Source organism: Microcebus murinus, chromosome X (assembly GCF_040939455.1).
Source record: "Microcebus murinus isolate Inina chromosome X, M.murinus_Inina_mat1.0, whole genome shotgun sequence".
In the NCBI taxonomy this organism is placed as follows: domain Eukaryota; kingdom Metazoa; phylum Chordata; class Mammalia; order Primates; family Cheirogaleidae; genus Microcebus; species Microcebus murinus.
This window is the reverse complement of record NC_134136.1, coordinates 62,682,994-62,697,673: the sequence shown is the minus strand read 5'-3', so window position 1 is coordinate 62,697,673 and position 14,680 is coordinate 62,682,994. Positions and strand designations below refer to the sequence as shown.

The 14,680-nt window shown below is 41.8% G+C and overlaps 1 protein-coding gene across 1 annotated transcript; it reads left to right on the top strand.

Annotated features, from left to right (window-relative positions):
* The first annotated feature begins 217 nt into the window (after positions 1–217).
* ZNF75D (zinc finger protein 75D) lies at positions 218–12,111 on the top strand. The gene is made up of 6 exons (XM_075999316.1): positions 218–461; positions 2,105–2,625; positions 3,869–4,142; positions 4,871–4,962; positions 5,298–5,421; positions 11,280–12,111. Exons 2-6 carry the CDS (start codon positions 2,260–2,262, stop codon positions 11,987–11,989), a joined length of 1,566 nt encoding a protein of 521 aa, XP_075855431.1. The 5' UTR covers positions 218–461; positions 2,105–2,259; the 3' UTR covers positions 11,990–12,111.
* The last annotated feature ends 2,569 nt before the right edge of the window (positions 12,112–14,680 follow it).

Below are 14,680 nucleotides of genomic sequence, written 5' to 3'. Positions count from 1 at the left end.
CACGGCTCCTCTAAACTTCCAGCAGGCCTAGGGACTCAGTGGCACTAATTATTTCTTGCATCCAGGACCAAAATGAAGCAGGAAGCTGGTTCCACCACAATGGAAAGGACCCCTGAGACAGTACTTAACAAGACTAGGCTGAGACTTCACAGGGAGACGGAGGTAGATGGCTGGGCGTGGCTGTCACGAAGCCAACAGAAACGCATTCTTCCTCTTCCGGTTGAGGCTCCGCCCACAGAACACGACAACAAAATAACAGATGAGGGTCCAGTATCAGGGAGGTGATGGAACAGCTGGGGGACTGATCTTCCAAGGCCTCTGCTAAAGTTCCCAGAACTTTGAAGCTCCACTCGCCAGGTGTCGCACGCGTTCCTACCACAGCCTCCTCTAGCGGCGCAGCAGCGGAGAGCTTCGCTCCCCAGAGCAGCGGGCAGGCGTGGCGACTTGATCCTAGAGCTGAGGTAAGTGGCGTCCACGGAAGCCAGAGCTGACTGGAGGTGACTGAGAAGCTGATTTCCCTTTGGAACTTGTCGAGGGGCCCCTGAGAGATACTGGCTGTTTCTGCCAGTTGCAGGCTTTGGGGGCTGCTGGGTGGCGATGAGTGGGGGTGGGGGCGGGGGCGGGGGCGGGACGCAGCATTTTCCAGAACCCGGTGCAGTCGGTGCCAGGCGGCAGGTTGGCCAAAGAGCTGGTGGGACCTGTCCTCAGCAAGGCCCAGGGGGAGGCTCCTACGGGCATTTCTAATGCCCAGAAGCAACCTCTTTCTACCCTATGCGCAAATATAAGCCAGCGGTGCCTGTGAAGCACACTGAGAGGCTGCCCGCGTTCAGCGTGCTTACGGGCGTTCCTGTCTGTGGCAATGTCTACCACTGCACCTAACGAAACTTCCAGATTTTTGCTGGCTTATGCTCCCATAACACAGGAGACAGGGTTATTTGAACACTAAAGACAATGGCTTCTGCTGACTAAAAATTTAGGAAGTGTCCTGGTACCTCCTGAGTCTGGATGGGCAACAAGAAGCCAACCGGTGGCTTCCTCAGAATACTTTTTTTGCTGTTTCTGCTGGATCCCCTCAGGGAAAGTCAGGCTCTCAAGGCTATCCTCAGCCTTGAGGATATGTAAAGTCATATCTGGAGGAAATGTAAAGTCAGGAGAAGGGTTACAGTTACTAGGACCCTTCTTGTCTATGAAGAACCTTAATCGTCATCCTCTCTCTCTCTCTCTCTCTCTCTCTCTCTCTCTCTCTCTCTCTCTCTCTCTCTCTCTCTTTTTGCGACCTGACATTTGGATATCTGTAAGCAAAGGCCAGCTGTAAACTTTTCAAAGTTAAATTAAACAAAAAGGTTAATGCACAAGAAGTACAAATCTGTACAGTGCCCTTTATAAGTCTTTCAAAGAAGTGCATCCTCCCCCACCCCAATGTTGACAATCCGGTTGCTTAGTGGAGGGACCTTTTCTGAGAGGAATAAAGTTACTTTTCCCCTAATTACTTTACTTCTACTCTGATCTTGCTGTCTCAGTTCTCCTCCTGGTATTAATACAATGGAAAAGGGAGTATTGAATGTTCCATGAAATAAAGGCTTCAGTCTTCATGAGAACATGAAGGGGCATTGAAGTTATTTTTCTGCTGACTTAAGGAAAAAAACTGAGATGATCTTTTAAAATTTACAGAAACTCAAATATGCCCTGTTTGTGAAGCTGGGACAGGAAACACACAGATTAAGTATTAAATAATCTCAAAGCTCCATTTGGCCAATGTGTGCTAGTTTTCTCACCCACCAACCTTTCCTCTACTGCTAAGTGAGAGAGAGCGAGAAAGAGAGAGAGAGAGAGAGAGAGAGAGAGAGAGAGACATTGATGGACATTTACCTTCTCTGAGCTGTGCCTTGTTTCAAAGTTGGGTAGCAAAGAAAAGGAGAGAAACATATTAATACCTCCTGAATAATCTATCGTTATGAGCATCCTAATACTTAGCAGTTGATTTTCTAGGGGAAGCAGAACAGGAACTTTTCTGTTAAATTTTCTGTGATAATAAAAGCAAGTAAATATACGTCACATGGCTTCCTTCTTGACAACTACTTTTTTTTCCTGCTCTCTCCCCCAGTGCCTTTGGGAAGAAGATCTGTTCATTGGTTTGATGCGGCCTCAGTTGTGTAAGATGGTACTGGTGGGGTGTCAGTGTCACACACAGGAGTGAAACTGTTCCTAGAGCAAACGCTGAGGAGAGAGCTGAAGGTGGATGCCTGCTTGAACGTCCAGATGGGGTCTATGTGGGAGAGTAAGGGGTCCGTGAAAGAGAGCCCCAGTCAGAGTAAGAAACGCAGCACACAAATAGAGGGTCTTGGTCCCGAGAGCGCTCGCAGGCACTTCCGGAGCTTCAGTTACCATGAAGCACCTGGACCGCTCGAGGCTGTCAGCCAGCTTCAGAGATTATGCCAGCAGTGGCTGAGGCCAGAGATCCACTCGAAAGAGCAGATCTTGGAACTGCTGGTGCTAGAGCAGTTCCTGGCCCTGCTGCCCAGGGAGACCCAGCACTGGGTGCAGAAGCATCATCCTCAGAATGTCAAACAGGCTGTGGTCCTGGTGGAATGCTTGCAGAGAAAACCTGAGGGAACAAAGAATAAGGTAAGAGAAAAGATTCCTTACATATACAATGAAAAAGGATAGCGGTGGATACATTGGGCTGGGAGGTTATCAGGGAATAAGATAGATTAAGTCATTCTTCTGTCGTTCCTTTAAGACAACTAGGTGGGATCCGAAATCACAGACATGCAGTAATAGTCAGGCCAAAGGTTTCAGAGTTCCTGGAAGACTCTCTCCTGGTGTTAGAGAAAAGAAATATATTTTTTCCCAGGTTATAGCCAGTGTGAATTGAGGGTGGTGGGCCTAGTCTGGTGTGGCCAAGGAAGCAAGACTTAAGTTCTTAGAAACAGAAATAGAAGGCCAGAAAGAGTTGGGAAAGGAGGAAAGGTCCAAAAAATGGACAGTGCTTACAGAGACCAAAGGAGAGAAACAGAAATATGAATCAAACAACTCTAGGGAGACCGCAATAAAAGAGAAGACATGAAAAGGAAAAAAGGGAAACAAAGATATGGAAAAAAGACAAATGGGAACAGAGAAGTGGAGGGAATCAGGATGCTGAGGGGTAGTGTCCTCTGTAGTAGGAACGCACATCTCTGGGCCGAGGGAGAAGAGAGCCTCCAGTGCCCTCCCTTTGTGGCCTGTCCTTGGTCCTGCTGGAGAGTGGGGAACCAAGTTATGCCTTTGAGAGATGGCAGCACACTTCGTTTTCTCAGGAGCCCACCTTAAAGAATCCAGGGCAGGACATGTTTTTGATGTGTTATTACAACAGAATTATGTGGAGGGAGGTTGGAGCCCTACTCTTCCCCCGTCTTTTCCCTCATTCCACTCTCTTTCCCCGTGAAACCCTTCCCTGACTATAGGAGGACTGGAAATTCTGGCTGACAAGAATGAGTTTTTTAATTCAATTTCTTATCTTTTAGAGAAAACCAGAAGATAGAAATCCTCCAAGGCATGGACCCAAGGCAATAAAGCAAGCCAGAGAAGGGGAACAGGCACCCAGCCCTGCTACCAGCTTGAGCTGGGGCTCTGTGCACAGGGATGGGGACCGTTGGGTTGGGGGAATAGTGGCATTAGTCATAGCCTTTTCCATTTTATACTAATTTTCCCAGAGTTTGAGTATAGTTCTTTATGGGAACATAGTGGCACAGTACCTCTTCAGTCTTTTTATTACTTTCTTTAATGTCACATACTCCCCAAATCTGGGCCCTACTCTTCTTCCTCCCTCCACCACCACCCCAAAAGCAAAAGTAAGTTCTGTGCTAATGAGGATGGGGATTATTTCTAGGTGACAGCCCATGAACTGGGAAAGGAAGCAGTGGCCCCAGGCTTCAATTGGATCCTGTGGCCCCTCGTGGGAGGAACAGCAGTGGCCCCAGGCTTCAAGTGGGTCCTGTGGCCCCTCGTGGGAGGAATAGCAGTGGCCCCAGGCTTCAAGTGGAATCCAGGAGAGCCCCAACCAATGGTCATGTTCCAGAAAGAATGTTGGAATACATACCAGGTACTACAAGAACAGCTGGGCGGAAATACTCACAAAGAAACCCAGCCTGTATATGAAAGAGGTGAGGAGCTTCATCAGAATTCTTTTCTCCTGGGAGCTGTGATAGTAATTGGTTCAGCTAGAGTGTCATGGGAAATTCCCAGGTACACAGCCGTGCTAGCAGCTGTGATGTCTCCCAGGTGGAAGTACCGTAGGTCAAAGGTGGGTGAAGGTGGGGGGGTTGGCCTGGGGAACAGAAATATCCAGACCACAGAACCCTGATACTCACACTGTGGACTCTGCTCCTTTCAAATTTGAAAGGAGAGAAGAAGATGGAGCAGGGACAGGTGGGGCCACCTCCCTTTCACAAGTTGCAGGAGAAATTGGGATCAGACATGAGCTGTCAGTAGCAGAATGTGAAGAAAAGTGTACAGCAAGAAAAAAATAATAAAAGGCAAAAATCTTCCACATTTCCTACTGTACACTGGGGATCTAAGTGCTTCATTTTCAGACCTTTAATTTTCGCCCAGCTCAATAAACAATTTATTTTATGAGAGGAAAATTAATATATTTCCTCTTTCTGATTTCTCTCATGAAATCTGGAGACAAGTGAACTAACTGGGGAACCACGTCTATGAGTGGCAGATATTTGGTTCTTATTTACAATGAGAAGGCCACTTCTGGGCACCACACACACGCTTGTCAAGGCGACCTATCTTTATTGAAGGCATGCTGATGTATTTTAGAAATCAGCTCAGGATGTTGGTAAACAGGAAAGAGAAATTACCTCTGGCTTTTTTCCACTTACAGCTGTGCATGCTCAACAGATTTTAGCCCCTTCTGAGCAGAAAAGCACCAAAGACCAGAAGATGGCTTCTGAGCTCGTCTTGCCTAAGTCCCAGGTGAGCAGTACTTTCCAGCTTTTTCAGGCAACCTGAACATGGCCTTGTGTCTGCTTGCCCCTGCTGACTACGACCCATAGTGTCCAGCAGGTGCTTTGAGGTGTGTTAGCCCCCGCTGTCTTCTAGCCAACTAGGCTTGGCACAGTGGGAACTGGGCACTTCCTAGGCTGTTTACTGATCCTCTTTGGCTCTCCCTTTCTGCTATCTCGCTCTTTTCCCCTAAATCTTGTGCTGTTAACTTCTTCTGCCCCTGACCTACTGCGTAATTCAGAGTAGGGTAGTAGGACAACTTCTATAGTGGCAAGTACTAAAGTACAGCCCATTCTCTTCTCTAGAGTTTGACGTTTGAAGACGTGGCTATGTATTTTTCTGAGGAAGAATGGCAATTATTGGATACCTCTCAGAAGATTCTCTACATTAACGTTATGCAGGATATCTATGAGAATGCCATCTCTGTAGGTAAATATTCCTTCCCTCTGTGTAGAAATTGAGTAATATGTTATGTCCTCAGTTTATGGAAAATGGACCCTGTGAGAGAGTCCCGGTGTTCTAATATCTGGTTGGTTCTCAGCTTGATGGTGTGGGGGAAAGAAAAGGCTTACCTAGATCACCGGGGGAGCTTTTTATAAATATACATGTCTCACTTCTATATTCTAAATAGATTTCTTGATCTATCATACCCTTGCCTCCACCCTACAAACCCTCTCTTGTCCTATCTTTTCCATCTCCGTAAAAGGCACCACCATTTACCTAGTTGCCAAGGGCAAAAACCTGTCAGTCATCCTTTACTCCCATCTTTCTGTTATGCTTCACAGCTGATCCATTGGCAAGTTCTCCTAGCTCTATCTTCAAACTATATCCTGAATCCAACCATGTCTCAAGCTCTTCCACTTTTGCCATCCTTGTCTAAGCCACTATCATGTCTAGCCAAGTCTACTTCAGTGTAACGGGATTCCCGTTCCCTATGTTGTTTCCATCTATCTGCCTTACATTTACTTCTTAGCTTGCTCATTGCATATCTACCCACATCCACAGTGGAGTATAAAGAAGATATTGGATCCAAGATTCTGCCCATTTAAATATTTTGAGTAAAAGAGAAAGTATAAAAGTGTCATTCACTCTACCTGACGGTATTCTAGAATTAAGATGACAGTCCATGACCTCAAGGTTTTATTCTCAGAGCATTATTATTGCATCCTGAACTTAAAGTGATCTGTTTAGAGCAAGGGGAAGAACCATAGATCCAAGGTCTCCAAGAGTTCAGGGATAGTCTTACAGAGTCTCCCACAGGTAAGTATATACATGGGAAGAGGAGAAACATCCCTTCTAGTAACCTTTAACAGGGGCTTAACATTTTAAGATTCTGCTCCTATATTTTTTGAGTTGAAGTTTTTATTGAGATAATTTTAGATTCACATACAGATTGACAATGTAATACAAAGAGAAGCCATGTACACTTTACCCAGTTTCCCACAGTGATAAGTTTTGCACTAGTATTGTATGATATCACAACTAGGATATTGATAGAATCCACTGATCTTATTCAGATTTCTCTAGTTTCACTTGTATCCATGTGTGTGTTGTGTGTGTGTGTCTGTGTGTGTTTTTGTTCTGTACAATTTTATCTCATGTGAAGGTTTGTGTATTCCACACCACAGCCAAGGTATACTGGACAGTCACGTTAGCACAAGGATACCTCCTGTTGCCGTTTTAAAACCATGCACGTGGGGGAGGGGGGCATGGGCAATATAAGTAACCTTAACACTTGTACCCCCATAATACGCTAAAATAAATAATAATAATAATAAAAACCATGCACACTTCCTTCCCATACCCTGCGAACCCATGCCAACCACTAATCTGATCTTCATTCTTAAAATTTTGTCATTTGAAAAATGTTATGTGAATGGAATTATCAAGTGTGTACCTTTTTGGGATTAGCTTCTTTCATTCAGAGTAATTCCCTGGAAATGCATCCAAATTGTTGCATATATCAGTAGTTCATTCCTCTTTACTGCTAAGCAGCATCCCTTGGTATTGATATGCCACCATTTGTTTAACTATTCACCCAAGGAAGGATATCTTTGCTGTCTCCAGTTTTTGGCTATTATGAATAAAGCTGCCATGAATATTTGTGTACAAGTTTTTGTGTAGAGATAAATTTTCATTTCTCTGGGATAAATGTCTCAAGGGCGCAATTGCTGGTTCATATGGTAATTATTAATACATCTTTAATTTTATAAAAAACTGCCAAACTGTTTTCCACAGTGGCTGTATCATTTTCATGTTGCCACCAGTAATGTATGAGTGACCCAGTTTCTCCACATCCTTGCCAGTGTTTACTGTCAGTACTATTTTAATATTAGCGATTTTGATTGGTGTGTGGTGATATCTCATTGTGGTTTTGATTAGCATTTCTTTAATGGCTAATGATGTTTTATATCTTTTCATGTGCTGATTTGCCATCTCTGTATTCTCTTCAGTTAAATGTCTTTTGCCCATATTTTAATGGGATTGTTTGCTTTATTGTTGAGTTTTGAGAATTCTTTATATATTCTAGTTTCTAGTGCTTTGTTGTATAAAGGGTTTGCAAATATTTTTTCCCCAGTCTGTAGATCATCTTTATATTCTTCCCATGGGCTTCCACAAAGTAAAAGATTTTAATTTTGATGAGAACTGATTTTCCCTTTTGTCCTTTTATAGATTGTGTTTTTGGTGTCATGTCTAGAACTCCAACTAGCTTACCTCTCTATCCCTAAAATTTTCTGCTGTGTTTTCTCCTAAAACTTTTATAATTTGATGTTTTACATTTAAGTCCCTGATTCATTTTTTTTTTTTTTTTTTTGAGACAGAGTCTCACTCTGTTGCCCAGGCTAGAGTGAGTCCCATGGCGTCAGCCTAGCTCACAGCAACCTCAAACTCCTGGGCTCAGGCGATCCTCCTGTCTCAGCCTCCCAAGTAGCTGGGATTACAGGCATGTTCCACCATGCCCGGCTAATTTTTTGTATATATATATTTTAGTTGTCCAATTAATTTCTTTCTATTTTTAGTAGAGACGGGGTGTTGCTCAGGCTGGTTTTGAACTCCTGACCTCGAGCAATCCGCCCGCCTCAGCCTCCCAGAGTGCTAGGCTTACAGGCGTGAGCCACCGCGCCCGGCTTCCTGATTCATTTTGAATTAATTATTATATAAGGTGTGAGGTTTAGTGTTTTCTTTGGGATTTTTTGTTTGTTTGTTTTTTGTTTTTGTTTTTGTTTTTTTTCCTATGGAGGTCCAATTACTTTAGTATCATTTGTTGAAAAGGCTGTCCTTCCTCCATTGAATTGTTTTTGTGCTGTCTCAGCAAAGATCAGTTGGGCTCATTTGTGTACATCTATTCTGTTCCACTGAGCTGTGTCTATCGCTCTGCCAATGCTGTGCAGTTTTGATTACTGTAGCTGTATGGCTAGCCTTAATATCTATCGGGCAGAGTGATTCTTCTCACTATATTCTTTGTCAACATTCTTTCAGCTATTCTGGGGCCTATGACTTTCCATGTAAATTTGGTGTAAGCTTATCTATGTCTATAATAAACTTTGTTGGGATTTTGCCAGAAGTTGCATTAAAGCTATACTTCAGTTTGAGGAGGATTGACATCGTTACTATCAAAGGTTGATTCATCCAATCCACAAACACAGTATGTCTCTATTAAGTTAGGTCTCCTTAGATTTCTTCCAGTAACTTTTTGTAGTTTTCAGCATACGTATACTCTCTATGTTTTGTTAAATATATGCCCTAGCTTTTCATCTTTATTGGAGCAATTATAAATGATACTATTTTTAATTTTGGTTTCTGCATATTCATTGTCTGTAGACAGGAATGCCATTGATTTTGTATTTTAATCTTTTATCCTGTGACTGTACTGAATTCACTTATTAGTTCTCAGGGGGATTTTTTGTAGATTCCTTGAGATTTTCTCCATAGGCAATCCGTATCATCTACAGTGCCTTTTATTTCTTTGTCTTGCCTTATTGCATTAGATCCAACCTCTAACACTATGTTGAATGAGAGTGGTGACAGCAGACATCCTTGTCTTGTTCCCAATTTTAGCATGAAAATATTCAGTCTTTCGCCATTACCTATTAGGAGTTTTTTGTTGATATTCTTTATCAAGTTGATATAATTCCTAACTTTATGAGTGTTTTTTTATATCATAAATGCATGTGGGATTTTGTCAATTACTGTTTCTGTGTCAGTTGATGGAAACATATGATCTTTTCTCTTTAGTTTGTTGGTAAGATGGGTTATGTTGATTGATTTTCAAATGTTGAACCACCTGTAATGAATCCCACTTGGTCATGGTATGTCATTCTTCTTATACATTGTTGCATTGAGCTTGTCAATATTTTGTTACCAATTTTTGCATTTACATTCTTGGGAAATGTTAGTCTGTAGTTTTGGTTTTTCCATTTTTTTTTTGTTTTTTTAATTTAGTACTTTGTATAGTTTTTAATTTAGTACTTTGTATGGTTTTGGTGTCAGGGTAATACTGTCCTTAAAAAATGAGTTGGGTAATATTTCCTCCTCTTATCTGGAAGAGATTGCATACAATTGTTAATTCTTTAAATATTTGGTAGAATCCTCCAGTGACAGCATCTGGGTCTGGGGATTTCTTTTGGGGAAGCTTTAAAATTATGAATTCAGTTTCTTTAATGCTCATAGTGCTATTGGGGTTATCTGTTTCATGTTGGTTGAATTCTGGTAGTTTGTGGTTTTTCAAGGAATTGTTCTATTTTCCCTAACTTCTAAAATTCATGAACCTGAAGCTCATGATATTATACCCTTATCTTTTTAGTTGCTGTGGAATGTGTAGTGATATACTCTATTTCCTTCTGGATATTGGTGATCTGTGTCTTCTTTTTATTTTTGTCCATCTTGATAGAGGTTTACCAGTTTTACTAATCTTTTAAAGAACATGCTTTTTATAGATTATCCTTTCTGGCCTCATAGGTATTTCCTTTTTCATTCTGCTTTGGACTTATTTTCCCTTTTTTCTAGTTTCTTGAGGTAGGAACTTAGATTACTGGTTTGAGGCCTTTCCTCTTTTCTGTTGTTAACATTTAGAGCTATAAGTTTCCCTCTGAGTGCCTCTTCAACTTCAATTCCATATATTTTGATATATTGTAATTTTATGTTCATTAACTCTAGTTTTAAATATCCTATGAGACTTTCTGTTTGAACCATGGGTTATTTAGAAGTGTTTGGTTTCATTTCCACATGTCTTTAGGTTTTCAGTTTTGATTTTTAGTTTGATTACATTTTTGTCATATTTCCATGGCTTACTTGATCATTTTGTCTGTTACGTTAGGATAGTCTGGGTCCTATTTAAATAATATTTTATTTTAGCGGGCAGTCACCCTGTTTCAGTTTAGCATAGAGGTTCTTTCCTACTTTTGTAGGGTATGCTTCCAGTGTTAATTTTCAGAGCCTTTATGGTGTTATTTTGGTCTCCTTGGTTTATCTGTTACTTGTGGGGCTCCCATGGGTCCCTGCTGCAGCTGCCTGAGGGTGTGGAAGGCATTTTCTTAGGCTAAGGTGTATCTCAGTGGGGAAGGAGAGTCTCAGACCCATGAGAATTCAGAGATTTCATAGCCCAGGCCGCTTGTTGTGGCTGGTTCCCTCTTGCCAGTTCTGCCTGCCTACTTTGGTGTCCCCAATTCAGTGGAGGGATTTTCATATCTACAGTGTTAAAGAGGCTTCCCATACATTTCTCTTGATATGGCAGGGTCCCTATTGCCAGTTCTGCCTGTACATCTTGGTATCTTTCAGCGGGGGTTGAGGAGAGTCTCTAGTCCAGTATGGAAGGCAAGTTCCTCTCCTTGCCACTTACTGTTGACAGGACTCCAGGCTGATCCCCTTTGCCAGTGATGTCTGGTTTGCTTGATGTTGTCAGGTTTCCCATTCATGCTGGGGAAGGAATAAACCTACCCAGGCAGCCTTCTGTCGATAGGTTGAGGGTTGGAAAACCTTGAATCTGGGTTGCCTTTTTCTGTTGGATTTGGGGATGTAAGACAGCCTGCTACATTATTCTTCTAGTTCTGGGGTCCTAAACCAGTTTGTCTTTTCCTTAACACTTTTTAGAATTTTCTTTGTGTTATCTCTAGCATTATTTAATGGGTTTGTTGTTATGCCTATTGGGGAGGATCAAGAAGAAATGGACTAGAAATCACTTGTTCTTGTATTTTTTTAAAAAGCAATCATCATTGACTTTTCTCTCCATTTGTGTCGTTTTCTTGTACTGAGATACAGATGGCTGATTCTTCTGTTTATTCTAACAGGGTTAATGCTCAAAAAACACACTGGAAACGATGAGCCTACATCTGTTCCTGTATCAGAAATCCAAATACCAGGATGCATAGTATCAGAAAAGGCCAGAATGGAAGTTGCCCAGACAACAATGAATGAGGAAAATCATGGTGATACACACAGGGTTCAGAAACGGTGTCGAGCTTTTCCAAGGAAGAAAAGAAAGAAACTTTCAACTTGTAAAGAAGAGCTTCCAAGACTTACAGATCTTCAGGGGAAAGGCCACACAGGAGAGAAACCTTTTACATGTCAGGAATGTGGGAAAAGCTTCAGAGTTAGCTCTGACCTTATTAAGCATCAGAGAATTCACACTGAAGAGAAACCCTATAAATGTCAACAGTGTGATAGCAGATTCAGATGGAGTTCAGATCTTAATAAGCACCTCATGAGACACCAAGGAATAAAACCATATAGATGCTCATGGTGTGGGAAAAGCTTTAGTCGTACTACAAATCTATACACACACCAAAGAATTCACACAGGAGAGAAGCCCTTTAAATGTCAGGAATGTGGTAAAAGATTTGTTCAGAACTCCCACCTTATTAAACACCAGAGGACCCACACAGGTGAGCAGCCTTATACATGTAGCATATGCAAGAGAAACTTTAGCAGGCGGTCAAGCCTTCTTAGACACCAGAAACTCCACAGGAGAAGGGAAGTGTGTCCAGCATCTTTAGTTTGAGGAAAGTCACCATGTGGAGCTTGGCCCTATAAGTGAGGAAAGAATACAAAAGTATAAGGCACCCAATCATAGAAATCTGTCCTCAACATAAAATTTTGGAGGGGTACATGTCATGCTTCATGGAAAGGAATCTAAGCTGTCTCTCTTATTCGCCATTGTGTCTTCAGTGCCTAGTGTAAAACTGTTACATAACAAATATTTTATATTATTTTATTTTATGTTATTTTATTTTTTGTATTCAAAATTAAATGGTATGTGTACTTGTTTCACATTGTGTTTCTAGGTTGGTGTTCATGTTTCAAGTATTTCAAGAGTGATATGTTCTCTTTTGGGATAATAATGAGTATGTTATAAATAAAAGAATAAAACTATGGCTGTCAGATATCTGTAGCTGTCTATCTGTATTTATCTCATCGCTTAGATCTTCCCCAACCTCAGTCATCTAAATTCTTCAGGTATAAGGTCCTTGGAAAATATATTATACCCATAAGTCCTACTCTCATTCTTCGTTCTTTCTCAGGAGAGATGGAAAATAAGAGTATTTAGGTACTCTAAATATTAAAGGCAGCTCAAAGAGAATTTCTGAGTTAGGAACAGTTTCAAGGTTACCATTCTGTCTGCATGAACAACCAAACCCCAGGGCTCAGGAAAATTTACTCTAGAACAGGAAGAGAGGATTCGATGTTTACCCTGGGAGAAACGCCCCATTGTACTTGCTTCTCTCCTGAGTACCCACTACTGCAATGTCTTCTGTCAAGGAATTCCCAGTAGCAGAGGAAGGCCTGAATGCCAGTACAGACCTGGAGACCTTGCAAGCACTTGATACCTCTCCTCCTGCTGATCCTCTCAATACAGGCATATAGAATGAAATGATGAGGGAGGCAGTCTGGGCCATCATCCAGGTATCTCTCTCTTTCTAGAAAGCACATGGTAGTGGTGAATAGACTCTTGACTTTCCTTATGTGAACTTCAGGCTTTCAGCTTGGTGCCATACTGGCCCAGGGCCTAAAGGGAGGCCCATTGTTGTGGTTGCTCAGTCACAACCCTATATACCTGAATGCTCTGCAAGAAGGTCTGAAGACTTTGAGAACTGATTTACTAAGAATGGCAGGGAGAGCCCTGTGGCCTTTTAGCCTTGGTGCCCATCTGATATCAGAACAAAGTAAGGTGTGTGGCTTAGAGTAGTGGCCCTAGTCAGAGCTAGGCCAGATGAAAACTATTTTCTGATGTTAATGGTTCTCCTCAATTCCCCGCTGGCCTAAGTGACTATCTCTTAAAGAAAGATAATGTGGGGTCAAGGGACTTGGGAAGACTGGAATTTATATCTAGGTCATCCTGGTTTATGATGTGGGCCAAGGCTTCCATATATTTATTTAGCATTTCATAAAAATTTAATTTTTAATGAAAATCACGTTGCATATTAAATTTAAATATTAAATAAAACTCCTTTGGTACCAAATTGCCAGTGCTCACTTTTTGGAATAGATACCTTCAGATATTTTTACCACCAAGAGACCTTTCTAAGCCTGTTCTCAGATTTTCAAAATGGGGATAATAGTTTCTGCCTTTCAGGGCTGCTTATTAGGATCAAATAAGACACGTGTGAAGGTGCCTGACACAGTGATTGGCGACAGTACATGTTCCATAAACATTTCAACATCATCTTTCAACTAGTTATTTAGAAAGGAAAATAAACTTGGCCTACTTGTCCAGCTGGATTACTATAGTGAACGTTGTATGAATCAGGACTTTGAGTTTTCAGTGTAAGAAACTCAACTTCAACTAGCTGAAACAGAAAAAAAGAAGAAAAAGAAAAGGAAATGTAGGAGGAAGAGAAAGAATTTATTAGATTATGTAATTGAGAAGTCACAAGAGTAGAATTTTTTCCAGGCTTCCTGGATGCAAAGGTTCATATGATTTCACCAGGGCCCTTTTTACCCACCCTTTGTCTCCAATAGGCAGCTTCTCATAGTAGGAAGGCAGCCACTTGCAGCCCTGAACGCACACAAGACCTTCAGCTAGCCATTCCAAAGAATGCTCTTCATATACTTCGGCAAAAGCTATCTTCTTAAAATAGCAAAAGATGCATGCCCAACCCCAAATCCATCACTGTGGCCCAAGTGGGCAGGGGATGAGATGACAAAGAGGTATTTTGATTATGCAGGCCTGAGGTCACATGTCCACTCCTGAGGTTAGAAGAGGGCACATGAGCCGCACCTGTGTGGCCTGAGCAGCATATTAGAATGGGGAAGAGAGTTGGTACCTTGATGGCTGCTGTGATGTTGGGCAAACTGCATGTGTCCCTCTAGCCTCCTCACTTTCTTACCTCCACTCTTGTTCCTTTCAGTCCATCATGCACAACGCTTTTAGAGTAGAACAAGCTGCAGTTATGAAAATGTTCTTGGTTGAAAATTCTTCAGGAGCTCTCCAACACTTTCAGTGTGAATTTCAAATGCCTTAGTTTAGGACACAAGGTCTGTTGCAAACTGGCCTCTGCCCACTTCTCTGGCATCATCTTATTCCACATATATATCTAATTTCTGGACAAATCAATATGCTTAATACACTCTCTTGACAATATATACCTTGTTCAAATATTATTCTTCCTTCTAAATGTCCTTTCCCACGTATCCCCACTTTTATAAAACATAGTAAATTCCTTTCCCCCCTTCAAACACAGTTGAAAGTTCA